The sequence below is a fragment of the Atta colombica genome, unplaced genomic scaffold (assembly GCF_001594045.1).
Source record: "Atta colombica isolate Treedump-2 unplaced genomic scaffold, Acol1.0 scaffold110, whole genome shotgun sequence".
Classification (NCBI taxonomy): Eukaryota; Metazoa; Arthropoda; class Insecta; order Hymenoptera; family Formicidae; genus Atta; species Atta colombica.
Genome location: NW_017259196.1, coordinates 1,075,339 through 1,089,481, shown reverse-complemented (window position 1 = coordinate 1,089,481; position 14,143 = coordinate 1,075,339). Strand labels below are relative to the sequence as shown.

The 14,143-nt window shown below is 36.7% G+C and overlaps 1 protein-coding gene across 9 annotated transcripts in view; it reads left to right on the top strand.

Moving 5' to 3' along the window:
• LOC108693886 (protein turtle) overlaps window positions 1-14,143 on the top strand; it is a 131,142-nt gene that overhangs the window by 105,710 nt on the left and 11,289 nt on the right. For 7 of the 9 annotated variants that reach the window (XM_018203067.1, XM_018203072.1, XM_018203071.1 and 4 more), the window contains 6 exons: window positions 6,895-7,182; window positions 7,386-7,795; window positions 8,285-8,556; window positions 8,784-8,956; window positions 10,899-10,979; window positions 13,953-14,138. In XM_018203067.1, the coding sequence (XP_018058556.1) occupies window positions 6,895-7,182; window positions 7,386-7,795; window positions 8,285-8,556; window positions 8,784-8,956; window positions 10,899-10,979; window positions 13,953-14,138 (1,410 nt within the window). Of the gene's footprint in view, window positions 1-6,894; window positions 7,183-7,385; window positions 7,796-8,284; window positions 8,557-8,783; window positions 8,957-9,288; window positions 9,343-10,898; window positions 10,980-13,952; window positions 14,139-14,143 lie in introns of all 9 variants that reach the window. The other 2 variants (XM_018203069.1, XM_018203074.1) reach the window with 2 other exon arrangements.

Here is a 14,143-nt window from a genome sequence, read left to right as displayed (position 1 = left end):
ATATATATATATATTTATATATGTTTATATATAGTAAGCGCGCTTTAATATACTTCCGAAAATTGCCTCGACATGGCAACGCGATTAATTATCCGCGATCGGCACCCGAAGAGAATAATGCAAAATACGGTTGCCTGCCAGGCCGATAATTAATAAACAGCAAACTGCCGTAGTAATTATCGAACGCGCCGTTATCAGAAACAGATATCCCTCGGTAATCAGCGATCAGCTGAACACCAGTAATGCAATTCCAATAACCTGCATGCTAGAAAATATCTTAAACCGAACGCGGTTGGCTCTCTCTCCGCTAGTTTTGTTATTTATCGATCGGTCTGTACCTAAGCTATTCTCTTTCTCTCTCTCTCTCTCTCTCTCTCTCTCTCACACACACACACACACACACACACACACGCGCGCGCGCGCACACTCCTATTTCAATTTTGCTTGATGCGCAATCGAAAACGAATTTTCACGGGCAGGTAGCTCTCAGTCGATTGCGTCTTCGCGATACATTCGATAAATTTGACGTACTCTACGCAAGCTTCAAACGGAATAACAAACGGCCCTCTCACAAACGATTTCGCAAAAGTTTTCATAGTCATCTCATGGGAGATACGTCGAGATCTGAAATATCATGACTGGACTGCAAGCCCATCCTTGATTTTGAAGTATCAAAACGTTCATAAAACTGATCGATACATTTTGCAATATAGATTCTGAACAGCGCGCTTCCAGTTTGCATTAATTCCAATTATTTCGACGTAAAGTGTCTAAAAGATACGATAAGTCTGATAAATACGTCTTTGCTTCCAACAAGCTAATGCGCATGAAATGAAACAATTAAAGATTTACGCGTAGATCTTATTATCTCCGGTTTAATTAACTCAATCCATCGTCCTTCTCGTTTCTTTGCAAGTGCTTGACGTCCATTATGAAGAGAATTTTCACCGTACAGCATGATTAATTTAATCGAAAAGAGTATACAATAATCCCGGTTTAATTTGCGCTTAATTAGATTTTTATCCGCAACATCCGTAATAGTCTTGTAAACAGTAGATTTCTTTGAACATTAGAAGTATAATATCTACCGAGCGGTCATTATTGATCGTTTTTATTTTTAGATTAATATAGTATTATTACTTTCTTACAAAAAATAGGAAATTTTTCGATTCTTTTCAGTAATTATGTCTTTTATACTAATGAAACATTTGGTTTTTTATCATTTTCTTTATTTTCATAATAATTTATTTGCTTGGTCCTTCATCATTAAATATCAAAGAAGCAATGATAATCCATTCCCTTGAATTAAATATAACGTTTTATTATTTTTAATTTCCATGAGCGTCAAAATGTAAATAAATCCATTTCTGGTTAATTTTAAAGTAAACGTTGTCCATATTAACGTATGATTTAATAAATAATAAATTTAATTTAATATATTTTCATAAATTAAATTGCTTAAAATAATAATAAAAACAAGCTCGTGTTACTAATTACAATTAATACAACAAATAAGGCCAAGAATTTGAAACCAATAAAATTTGATGTCAAAAATTATGTATTTTATTAAACCATGAGCAAAATTAACATTGAAAAACCAATCGTTATAGATATCGTACAGAATTTTTCATCAGCGATATAAAAGGATCATTATAAATCTTTCAAAAAATAATTCGACATGAAACATAATTGAAATATAAAGGCAAATATAGCTCCTCTCTCTCTTACCCATTTCAAATTACAAATCAAGAGAATATCCAGGCTAATTCACACACAAATTGTTTTAGTCAAATTAATGACATTAGCAATGACGATTTATAGAAATGATTAAAAATACCTCAAATTGGATATAATTTGAGCTTATGGATTTAACAGTGTTTTAGCGAGTAAGTAAAATTGATACTTCTAGTGTTCAGAAAATGATACCGATATAATGTGATTTGGATCTCTGTTCGTATAACAAAAAATTTATAATATGAAAGAGAGAGAGAGAGAGAGAGAGAGAGAGAGAGAGAGAGAGAGAGAGAGAGAGAGAGAGAGACTTTTATTACAGTTTTGATTCTTTCCCCTTATATCAGATGATTCAAATAATCGTGTGTGCGGACAGGTGTTTGCCGTTCTACGTCATAGCTTCGCGATCAAGCTCAGAAAAACATAAGGGAAGTCGCAATCTCATCCGTGTACGATCGTACAATCGTTTCAACGTCCGTTTCTCCCTAGGGAACGGAAACGTTTACCCGCGATCGAAGACGCGGGAATACATCCATAAAGCGCAGACACGACATACGTATGGGATGTATAGTGCAACGTTTCTCCCCAGTAAATTTTACGAACCGATACATTTACTCATATCGATACGTTCAGCTCTCCGTGATAAAACTCGCGTTAGGCAAAGTGGTTACAGCGAGCTTCCGGGCATCGCTCGTTCCGCCAACCAATTAAGGCTATTTCCGTGCCGAGGAAAGGAGGGAGGGTTAAAAGGCGATTTGTCTTGTTTTTCCAACAGCCAACAGCCACTTTTCGCCTCCGAACCGCCTTCTTGTTCCATTTCGCTTTTCCTCCATTCCCTTTTTTTTCCAACACCATCGCGCCATCGTCCGTTCTTGCTCCGCAACCACTGCAAATTTGTAAGCCGCGCCAACGGCAAGCCACCGCCGCTGGGACATCCGTCTTCATCATCGTATTGTCTTACCGTTTCGCGCCCCTTTTGTTTTCACCCTCGTTCACAGGCTCGGCAGCGAGATGGTTATTTAATGGATTGAGAAATGGCGCGGATGTCGCTGGCTAGACAAGACAGCAAGATCGTAAAATTCGCTCGCGCGCGGAGAATAAAATTAGATGAACGCTCATACCAGAAGCCATTATAGCGATAGCCGTTAAAGGATGAACAATATGAGATGAACAATATGAGAACAAACTGTACATTGAATTACATTTCTTTCATGCATTTTTTATTTCATTTGCTGCAAATCTCCAAGTGTACAATAAATGTTTCATATGTGATCTAGTTTTCTGTGTATAAAAATAACACGTTTAAATGAGTAAATCTATTTTGTAGTATAATTATGTTTACGCCGAAAATTAAATCATACATGAAGACACTTACTATATATACACACACTTGGATTTGCAGCATTTTATTTCAGAATTATTAAAACGTCGATAAAAATAAATTAAAGCAAAAAAGAGAGCAAAATTACTGCACGTAGACGAAAATAAAAAAAAAATCGCATTTATCTTTTCCATTCTAGAAAAAGATGGGACACGTGTATTTCATATGATATAAACATAATAGCGCGTTTCGCCAAGTTAAACGAAGTAGAGCGTTTAAAGAGGACGAGAGTACGTCGGAAAGTAAACATTACAAAAATAAATCATTCTAAAATTTATTCTGCATCTCGACTGCTGCTCCATTTGCTGAACTACCCTTCACGCTCGTATCTTTCGCGCTTCTCGTTGCACATTGCAAATACCACATATTTGCAATGTGCAACGTAATGTTGTGCGACGCTACACCATAGCTATGTATTTGATATGAAAGAGAGAGAGAGAGTCTTTCTTCCCTCCCCCTCCCCCCTCCCTCTCTCTCTTCATCCCTCTGAATTTCATTGCCCCGGTTTGTCAAGATTTTCGTCTGGTTGGCAAACGTTGGAATTTGTCACCGTGACACTTCTCGCGGGAGTGCGACGAAGCCGTGGGTGTAAACGCAACGTAGTCAGTGATGTAGCAGCACGGTGCGACAGTAATTTAATAAACACTTTGCAAAAGTGTTTACGTAGTCTCTCACGATACGAGAAGGGATATCAAGGGTGGCGTCCGAAGCCTTCGTAAGTATCGATCGTACATCCATGGGAATTGCTGATCCAAGTTGGTAAAAACAACGTCGTTAACGATCGCACGTTAATATGCATCACGCGTGCAACTTTATGGCAACTGCACGCTCGGGTGGATGCGTGATTCTACGAGCGACTCGGAATTCCATTGCCCTCATTTGCTCCGAACTTTACAAACTTTCTCCACCCTTTCCGCAAAGTATCCTTCTCGTGCGCCTGCATGACGTAGCATGTATCATCGTCGGCGCGCGAATAATTAAAATATATTCTGTTGATCGCGCCGCATATCACCCGCCGCGCGAAAATGAAGAACAAACACTCACATGGGACAATGGAACGATGGAAAGAGACAATGATAAGAAGAGAAAGCTTCCAAAGGATTTCTGAAATTAACACATTTTTCATTTTTTTTTATTTTTTGATATAAAAAAAATGCGGAATATTTTTTTATTTTTATGTCAAGTTGTGCAATCTACTTGTACTTCATGTTGCTTTGAAGTATTCTTGATTGATCAATTCTTTCTTCTGATTAGTCAAACATTTGCAGTGTTAAGTGGATTGAATCCTGTAGAATGAAAAGTGTTGCTGCAATTATACGTAATTATTTTGTTTAAAAACAGAACATAAAATCCAAGTTCTTAAAAAAACATTCTATATACAATCATCTTATAACAAAAAAATATAAACGTTTCGATTTGTCACTTGATCATTTTCAGTATTATTAGCAATTTCAGAATTCTATTATAATTGAAACTGTATAGAACAGTGTCAAATGGAACATATCTAATTACAAATTATGTCGCTCACATGTCATGTAAGTTGAAACTGCAGAAAAGTGTCAGGTAATAAAACATCTAATTATAACTAACATTGCTTATTTATCGCTTGCATATCATGTAAGTAAGCGATATAATTAGAATTCTAAAAGTGTAAATAATAACTGAGAATAATCTAATAATAAGGTCGAAACATTTATATTCTTTTATAGTGAGATGATTGTATAAAGAATGCTTTTTTGCTACAAGAACTTGCGTAAGCTTTTATGCTCCCTTTTTATAATATTGATTTATTCAAAGGCTTTGTATATTCATCATATATATGACATGTGTTTTTATATTAATAAAATGTTTAAGATAATGAAAGATTTTTAGATTAATAAAATGTTAATTAATAAAACTTCACAGATCTGCTTTCGAGGTATATATTTGAATCGAGTTTCTTCGGCGCATACAAAGTGCTAGATTAATATAAAGAGATATATATAAAAGATTTGACACGATGGATACATTCGATTTGATTGGTATTGACCATTGAGGTAAACCCTTCTTCGTGCACGTGCCCGAGCATAAATGCAGCGAGGATTGCGAGGAAATACGTTTCTTTCTTTTTTCTCTCCGGGCAACAAGTTCTCATTCCGCGCTCCCTGCATTTATCAAGATCGTAGATTCAAATTTATTCCTGTCGTGCCGGTGCGGTATGCACCGCTGGCGCGCATTGTAACGCGTCTCTTCGGAGATGCAACTGGATGCAATATATTGAGACATCGGGCGCGAAGCTTAGAATATCGTTGCTCCCATTTCTGTAGATTTTCGTCTGCGCATGAAACACGATATTTCTTGCGGCTCGGAGAATTTCTCGGCTCTTTCTTGGCCGTCACGTTTACTTCCGATCTCGACCGATCGTATAATAATTCCCGAGGTCGAAATTTCTGTCGTCGATATTCGCGTCGTGTCGCCAGAAAGCTATTCCGCAACCTCGAATTTGATTACATCGATACGCGAGGACAGTAAACACCGCAACAATTTGCCAAATGTTTAATTGTTCAAACGTCCGTCAATATATATTTGTAACATCGCAGCACTGTAGATGTATCCCAACGTTCGTTTACGTGTATAAATTTACACGTTGTTTGCGCGACACCTATACCCTGTTTACTTTACCAACTAGCAATCTCGAATTCGAGCGTGTATATGGATTTTGAGTGTCACACGTCCGAAATTAAAATGTAAAACAGAAATGCGACGGAGATTGCAAACGGACGACGGTGTTTATTATCCGAACCATATAATTCACAATCGTAGAATTCGATGTATAAATATTGAATGGTAAACAAATGTTTTTCTCTCGTCTACGATAACCAACGCGTACATCCAATCTTATGCGATGCAATAAAAATAAAGAGTCTACTGCGTCTATGGATTTTATAGAGTTTTGATTTTATTATTGAGGTGCTTCTTCTCGCGGATCAATCACGTTTTTTAACGTATGAATCCCCAATCGCTAATTCCTCGACAATTCTACGTATGCTGGCTCGATCTCAACACGTTCTAAAGAAGACCTCCTTTTCTCACTCGTTGTTTGGCAACATGATAAAGTAAGAGGAGATGAAGTAAGTCCATAATCCCAACAAATGACGATAGATCGGATTGCGGAAAATGCCGCGGAATCGCGCGAAGGTGGAGTTCGGTTCTTTTATGCAGCGAGAATCGATCTTCCGCTATAATACAGCGAAATATTCTGAATCGAAGCCACAAGTTTTGAAATTCTTCAGGCGTGAATACGAAGCGCGAGACGGTCTGTGGGCGTAGACGACATTTGGATATCGATGAAGATATAATGCACCCTGTTGAGCGTCTTCCCTGTAGACTCGGAAGCGCAGAAATCATGGAGGCGAAATTCGTGACTACACGCGCCCAGTTGATGCTTGTATCCTCCTCGCCTATATCCATTCGTCGTGACTTTTTTTTACTGACAAGCGAGAGAGATATTATCGAGAATCGATCGAGACGTTATAGCACTCTGTTTCTCTCTCTGTCTCTGCTTGAACGGCGAGTCAGATGCATCGCGTGTTATCATCTCTTCCGGGATATCCTTGACAACGAGACAACCAATATCAGCGGTCAATTGGTTACCGCAGATCCTGAATGCGATAGATACTATTATACGAGAATACATCGGTTATGTTTGATTTCCCTAACCGTAATCGATATTTTGTCTCTTTGATATCTCGATCTGTAGCTGACGCTACGTAATAAGAATCATGCGTTTGATTGATTTACAGGTGGAGCCGTTATTATGGTACCGCCGACGAATCAAACGAAGCTGGAAGGCGAGAAGGTGCAATTTTCTTGCGAGGCAAAGGCACTTCCAGGTAACGTGACGGTGCGCTGGTTTCGCGAAGGCGCACCTGTCACAGAGGTTTCGGCTCTGGATACCAGAGTGTCCATCAAGATGGATGATAGTCTTGTTATCAACCCCGTCAGTGCTGATGACTCCGGTCAATATCTGTGCGAGGTCACTAATGGCATCGGCGATCCTCAGACTGCTAGCGCCTATCTGAACGTCGAGTGTAAGACTTGTTCGAATTATCAAATCAAATTAGAATTTGTTAAATTAAAATTTAGAATTGAAATTTGAAAAGATTTTTATGTCCAAAGGATTATGTCCTAAGGATTGAATGGTGTGTTTCAAACGCGATGTTTAATCTGAGCTCTAAGTATGCTTAATGTCCGAAGAATTAATGTCTTTTTCGTGGATTTTTCACGATTTTAGATCCAGCGAAAGTTACGTTTACCCCCACTGTCCAATACCTGCCGTTCCGTTTGGCCGGTGTGGTCCAGTGTTACATAAAAGCCAACCCACCCTTGCAATACGTGACCTGGACCAAGGATAAACGCCTACTCGAGCCTTATCAGACAAAAGACATTGTTATCATGAACAACGGCTCCCTGCTCTTTACACGGGTCAATGAGAATCACCAAGGCAGATATACCTGCACGCCTTATAACGCCCAGGGCACGCAGGGCAGCTCGGGTCCGATGGAGGTCCTCGTACGGAACCCGCCTGTCTTCACCCTCGAGCCGGAAGTAGTGTACACGAAGAAGGTCGGCGAAACGGTCGAGATGCATTGCGACGCTCAAGAGGCCGACGGAACGCAGAAACCAACGATACAATGGCATCGGGTATAATCTCGTTTAGAAAAAAATATTTAAACTATTAAGCCAAATTTTCATTATTTTATTTTATTTGCCATTTTTAAATACATTTTTCTTGAACGATTAGCTGTAATAATGGCAATGGTAATAATTACTGGCAAAATAAGCATTTTATTATTCCAACATGGCTGCCGCGAATAGTTCTTAAATGGAACAAATAGATTTACTCTAAAAAATATGGAAGTGAATTTAACACAACAGTATTAAATATATTATTCTTATGAGCATATGTATGTATAGATTTAAACGGTATATATTACCATAAATTTTAAATCTATATTATGTTGTATTTATATCAGCACGATAAGAATTACATCACACGCACATAATGTTAAATTAATAAACTTACATTTTTTTAAGAGAATATATATTAATCGGCAGTTGTATTGTTAGGAAATATTTTCGATGAACTGTCTTGTCATAATTTTATAAAACATTTCCAAAATTATCTCTCAGAGAGATGGCGGACCTATCCAACGCACACGCTCGAAGATTGTCGGTGGCAATTTAACCATAGAGAGCCTTCGACGCGCGGATTTCGGGTTTTATCAGTGCATCGCCTCCAACGAAGTTGCCACCATCTCAGCCTCGACGCAACTAATTGTCGAGGGAACGCAACCCCATGCACCTTACAACGTGTCGGGCACTGCCACGCAATTCGCGGTATCGCTAACTTGGTTACCAGGCTATTCCGGTGGTCCTGATTACAAGCAAGATTATACTATCTGGTGGGTATATGGGATAGGCTTACAAGTACTGTCATTATTAAGATTCTATGACGCGTATTATAATTGACCGAATAACAAGAGATGATAATTCTCTATATCGAAAGTAATTTTATGTGTTAATATAACCATTGATATGGCTTATAAATAATAAATTTGTTTAAACCTATTTTGAAAATATTTTATAATCTTTAACATTTTTTTTTTCTTTTATTATTACCTCCGTTCAGGTACAGGGAATCGGGAACTTCGGAATGGAAGACAATCCCCGTAACTCCATCGGGCAGCACATCGGTAACGATCAACAATCTTACGCCTAGTACGCTCTACGAATTTCAAGTAATCGGAAAGAACGCCCTGGGCGAGGGAATGTTGAGTAAAGTCATCACAGTCAGGACGATTGGTAATATAAACTATGTGTTACGTTCAAATTATTTTGGTTATTGAAGTTTTTCACAAATTTCTTAAATAAGAGACGTGCAAAGAATGTGCATAAATTTAATGAGCAAAATTCGATAATCTCAAAACAAACATTAAACTATTTCACATCATGATTGAGTAATTATTAATTATGTATCTCTATCAATTAATAATATTAACTGTAGATACTTTTATTCAGTATGTTAATCTAATGAATAGTAACTAACAAATCGCTAACCATTTATTCGCTGATTAACAAACTAATCTTCACTATTTGTATAAATTTCTTTCTCACTCCTATCTGCATTCTCCAAGACGTTAGCTTGCCCCAGTCGGCGACTGATCAACCCGCCTCTTCGGATCAAAGTGGTAAGATTCGAATGAAGTTATTACTTATGACGCGATTATGATTTTAAAATGGAAAAAATAGTGAAAATGATGAAACTCACGGATAAAAAATATTTAATAAAAAAGCGCATTTTACGCGAGCCATCTATAAAAACGGTTATACTGTCGTAAATTTAAAATGTGTGAAAGGCATCGGGGATAACGTATGGTACAATTTCTTCAAGAGGTTAAAAATCGACGATTTTTATTGCTAGTTTAAATCTGCAAGTTGGCGAAACGCGATCGGTTGTCGGAATATCTCGGAATATACGCGAGCCGTACAATTCACTTCGTAAGCTGAGAATGGCATCTCGATGACTGTCGAAGAGAAATTCATACGTGAGGAGTGTCGTTCTCGTCTCACTTTGCTCTGATTCTCTCATCGGGATATCGATCCGAGAGTCGAAAAGTCGCGCGACTTCTTCGGTTGAAACCGTAAGGTGGAAAAAAAAGAAAAAAGAAAGAACAAAAAAAGTAAGAAGGACAAGATAAGAAAAGGGGAGGGGGAAGCAGAGGGATAGCGAATGTGGATGCGGAATGAGGCGAGGAGCGGAAAAACCGAGAAAAAGGGATGGAGGGAAGGAACGGAGACTTCCGTGGCGACTTATCGTATCGGAAAATCCATCGAGCCGTTCATTCTGCTTCCGCTTTTATTTCCTTCCCTCGAATCTACCGGTTCATTGCCTTCCATTTGTACACACCGTACCTCGAGCATCCCCGATACCGGCAGCTAGGGATTTCTATCTGGTTACCTTTCAAGCGTTTCTTTCGCCTATCTGACTCTTTTCTCATTGTACCTTTTTCTCATTGTAACGCTTTTTCGCTCCTTACGTTTGTATCTCACGCACAAACCCGCATCATCATTGGTTTCGCTCGTTAGCCTACACCGATAAAGGGTCGACTTCGACAACGCTGGTTAACCACGAGAGGGTTAACTAAATTTTCTTTTTCTATATCTCTACTACTTTCCTATATTTCTCTACACAAAGCGTACTAAAATTCTCATTCCACAGAAATTCTTTAACTTTTGAGAGTTGATCTTTTTCAACGAACAATTTATATACATTTTGGCACAATTTGTGGCTCAAGTTTTATGTTACAACTTTATCCAAGAAAAAATTAAGGAATAAAATTTGCAGACATATTTCGTTAACTGCTTTGTAGAAAAAAAAATTAAATTTTTCCAAAATTTAATTTTAAAAATTCCTTACAGTGCATAGATATAAAATTTTGAATAATCCTACAATTATGTTTTACATTACGGTTCAAAAACAGATATCCAGTAAAGTTAATTGACATTGATTTAAACAGATACTACGAGTTAATTGACATTGATGAAACCAGCCTTAATACAGTTAGCAGAAAATTTCACAATGGTCCGCTTAAATTTCATTCACAAGAATCTAGAAATAAATCACAACTTATTTTGCAACCTTACGAAAACTTCAATGACAACTCATTTACTTTTTAAGCAGTTTAATTTAATTTCTTTTTAAATTTTAATCTTCATTTTTTTCTGTTTTTTTTTTTAATTTCAGATATTCTTGATTACAATACCCTCGTATTACCGACTGATTCCTCAGGAAACCCCGCGTTTCCGCCAATCATACGACCGAAAGGTATATAGTTTCATTTTTTTTTATTTATATTACATTATATGTATTTAATGGAATTCATAAAATAAACATGATCCTTAATTTTATTTTCTGTATTAAGATAGCGATATTATCGAACAGTTATTACATGATTTTATTAAAATGTTCGAAAGTGTTCGTCGTCGCTTTCACACTGTCCATGCGTTATTACAGTCGATGTGACTACGATGACATACAATCGTTATTCTCCATCTCTTTCTATCTCGCAGAATCTTTGGCAAGAATCTTTCGTGCCGCTTGAAGAAGGCGAGAATACAAAAATCCATTTTTTCTTTCAAGAATGTCTTTCGTTTCTCATGAAGGAGATTAACCGCTATTACATGCTGTGGTGGACATGAAAATAAGTGTCAAGCAGTCCGACAAGGCATTAAGAATGAAACGCGTGTTCGCGCACACCCACGCTCGCATACAGTTCGGCATACCGCGAGGAAGATACAGAGGAAAATAAAAACGAAATCCTCTTAGCCGCGGTGTACCGGCGAGAGCTAGACGGGAGGCATTCCAGGAGGGAGAGCAGGAAATAACATCATACATTTTGCACGTAGCAGACGGTTCCAAACAATCTACTCCGCTTTGGAGCTGAATAGACCCAAGAAAGTTTTAGTTGCCTTTCCCGCGAGTCGAGTTTCAATCATATTCGGATCGTCAGAATAGTGATGCGAATAAAAAAAAAGAGAGAATAGCAATACAATTTCAGCAGTTCTAACAGTTTTTTTATACGTAATTACATTGAAATAAAAACTTTATATTATAATTTGTATTTTTTCGCACAGCAGCTTTAGCATTCATTTGTTTAATGTAATGCATTGTGTGTATTTTATAATAAAATTTTTATGATTGTAATCCTCGACTATGTTCCTCCGTAGGAATAATAACTATTATATGCGCAAAAGTAATAAAATATAAAATCCTCGCTTGTGTAGATGTCGGTAAAAGCGAAAAAAAAGCGTTCATAATGGATAGTTTGGGGAAGAGAAAGAAAATAACTTCATACATTTTATACACAAAGCAAATATTCGAAACAATACAAGTTGCTAATTTTGCAATTTTGTGGCCAAACCAACCTATTTGTCGGGATTATTTTCTATTTTTTCACGTCAATTTCGTATGATTGCATGGTTATGTGATAAAAAACCAAAAAGATTCGTTGCTATTAAAATTACCCAAACACGATTTATTTTGCGTAGGTCCACAATAAAGACGAGTTTTTTGCGAAAATAATTTGTCGTATTTATTTCTTTATCCCTACACATATCAGAATAAACGAAAATTCATGTATTATACAAAGAGAATTTCGAACGTTTTCTTTCGATTTTGGAAATTCAACTCAATTTTGAATGGCACTAAAACTTGCGTCTTTTAAATCGCCAATGTAAAGAAAATTCACAACTTCGATAAATTCATCAGTGTTTTAAACAAACGTAAAATGGTCACATTGTGAGTCTATATATATATATATGTATATATATATATATACGTACACACAACACACACACCATCCGACTAATAACTAAGAAAACGTATCGTTTGCGTAAAATAAACAAATAAGTGAAAGAGTTTTTACGTTTACCGATTGCGTAGAAAGAAACGAGTCCATTTCGTAAATTTTGTCGAAGTATTTTCCAGAATAACCATTAAATTGATATGAGCGAAATAGAAGAATAGTACGAGATATTTGCTTTGTTGGAATAAATCCGTGGAACAGATTGGGTAAATCAGAATATAACAGAACATAAACAAAAAAAAAGAAACTGAAAGCCAAATAAAATATTTGCACCTCTTCGTGCGAATTATTATTCGTGTAATGAGAGCTGTTTTCTTGCTCGTACTTTTTTAACGTATCTCTTTTTTTATTACAATTATGCGTTGTAACGGTATGAAATCATGCTATTGCTATAAAAAAATGCCACTCGGATGTTAATAAGGTCAACGATATACACCGAAAGTTAGATCATAACATTATATATGTAAGAAATGATGAAAAAAGCTGATCTCATGCCCGATCAATCCAATTAACAAGTCACATCAATAATCATTTCATTCTGATCTAGTGATTTCGCATTCAATGACTGGAATATATGCAAATTTATTTATATACACTTTATCCTTTTTTTATTTTTTTGTTTACATTTAATTAAATACTCATATTATATTACGCAAAAAAAAATAATACACAAGTGTCAGTCATTTTGAATCTCGTAGCGTGTCGATAATTTATTGGAGACACATTCACCGTCATGTATAAAAAAATAATGAATATTTAAAATTCCTGTCTCAAAAAGAGCATAGTTGATCCATCATGTTTATACCAGCACATTTGCTCATATCAGCCAATGCAAAGAAATTTTTTCCCTTTTTTTGTGTAAGCGATATATCGCAGTCGACCCAAATACGTGACGATGAAAAAAGTCAGACATACAACTCGATGGCGCGATGGATTTGATAGATGCGAAAATGTCGCTGCGGTCGGAACGGCGTTAACGTTTTCATCAAAAAAAGTTTTCCACTGGCACTGCAACTCGGTGCATCACCGAAATTATTCTGGAATTACGACAACAACATTTATTTGCTGACGCCAAAGAGATTTTTCCCTATGTTGGTTTTTTTTCATTTATTTTTTTCATATATATATATATATATATATGAGACACACGCAAAATTTTAATTTTAAACCTCTCTCTGCTTTATTACTGAAAGAGAAAAAAAATTATTTGCTCGTATTGCAACATTAAAAATACCGAATGACATAAGATTATAAAAATACACAACTGCGAGATATATTATCTTAGATTGATTTATTAGGTGTGGGAAAAAGTTTGTGGCGTTTTTTTAATGCTATCTAACGGGAAAAACGCTACGAACTTTTTCCCATACTTAATATTAAAATTAACTTAGTCAATTTCCAATTGATCTAATCATCACGATTTAAATTATCAGGACCAAAGCCAGGTTCTCCCAAGAATCTCACGGTGACGGAAATCAGCAACGGTTTCCTAATAACCTGGCAACCTCCTTCGGAAAAAACCCATCTTATCCAATACTATACTATCAAGTACAAGACGGACGGACCTTGGAAAACGCTCAACAAGGGCCAAATACGACCCGAGGAGACCAGTTATTTAGGTGAG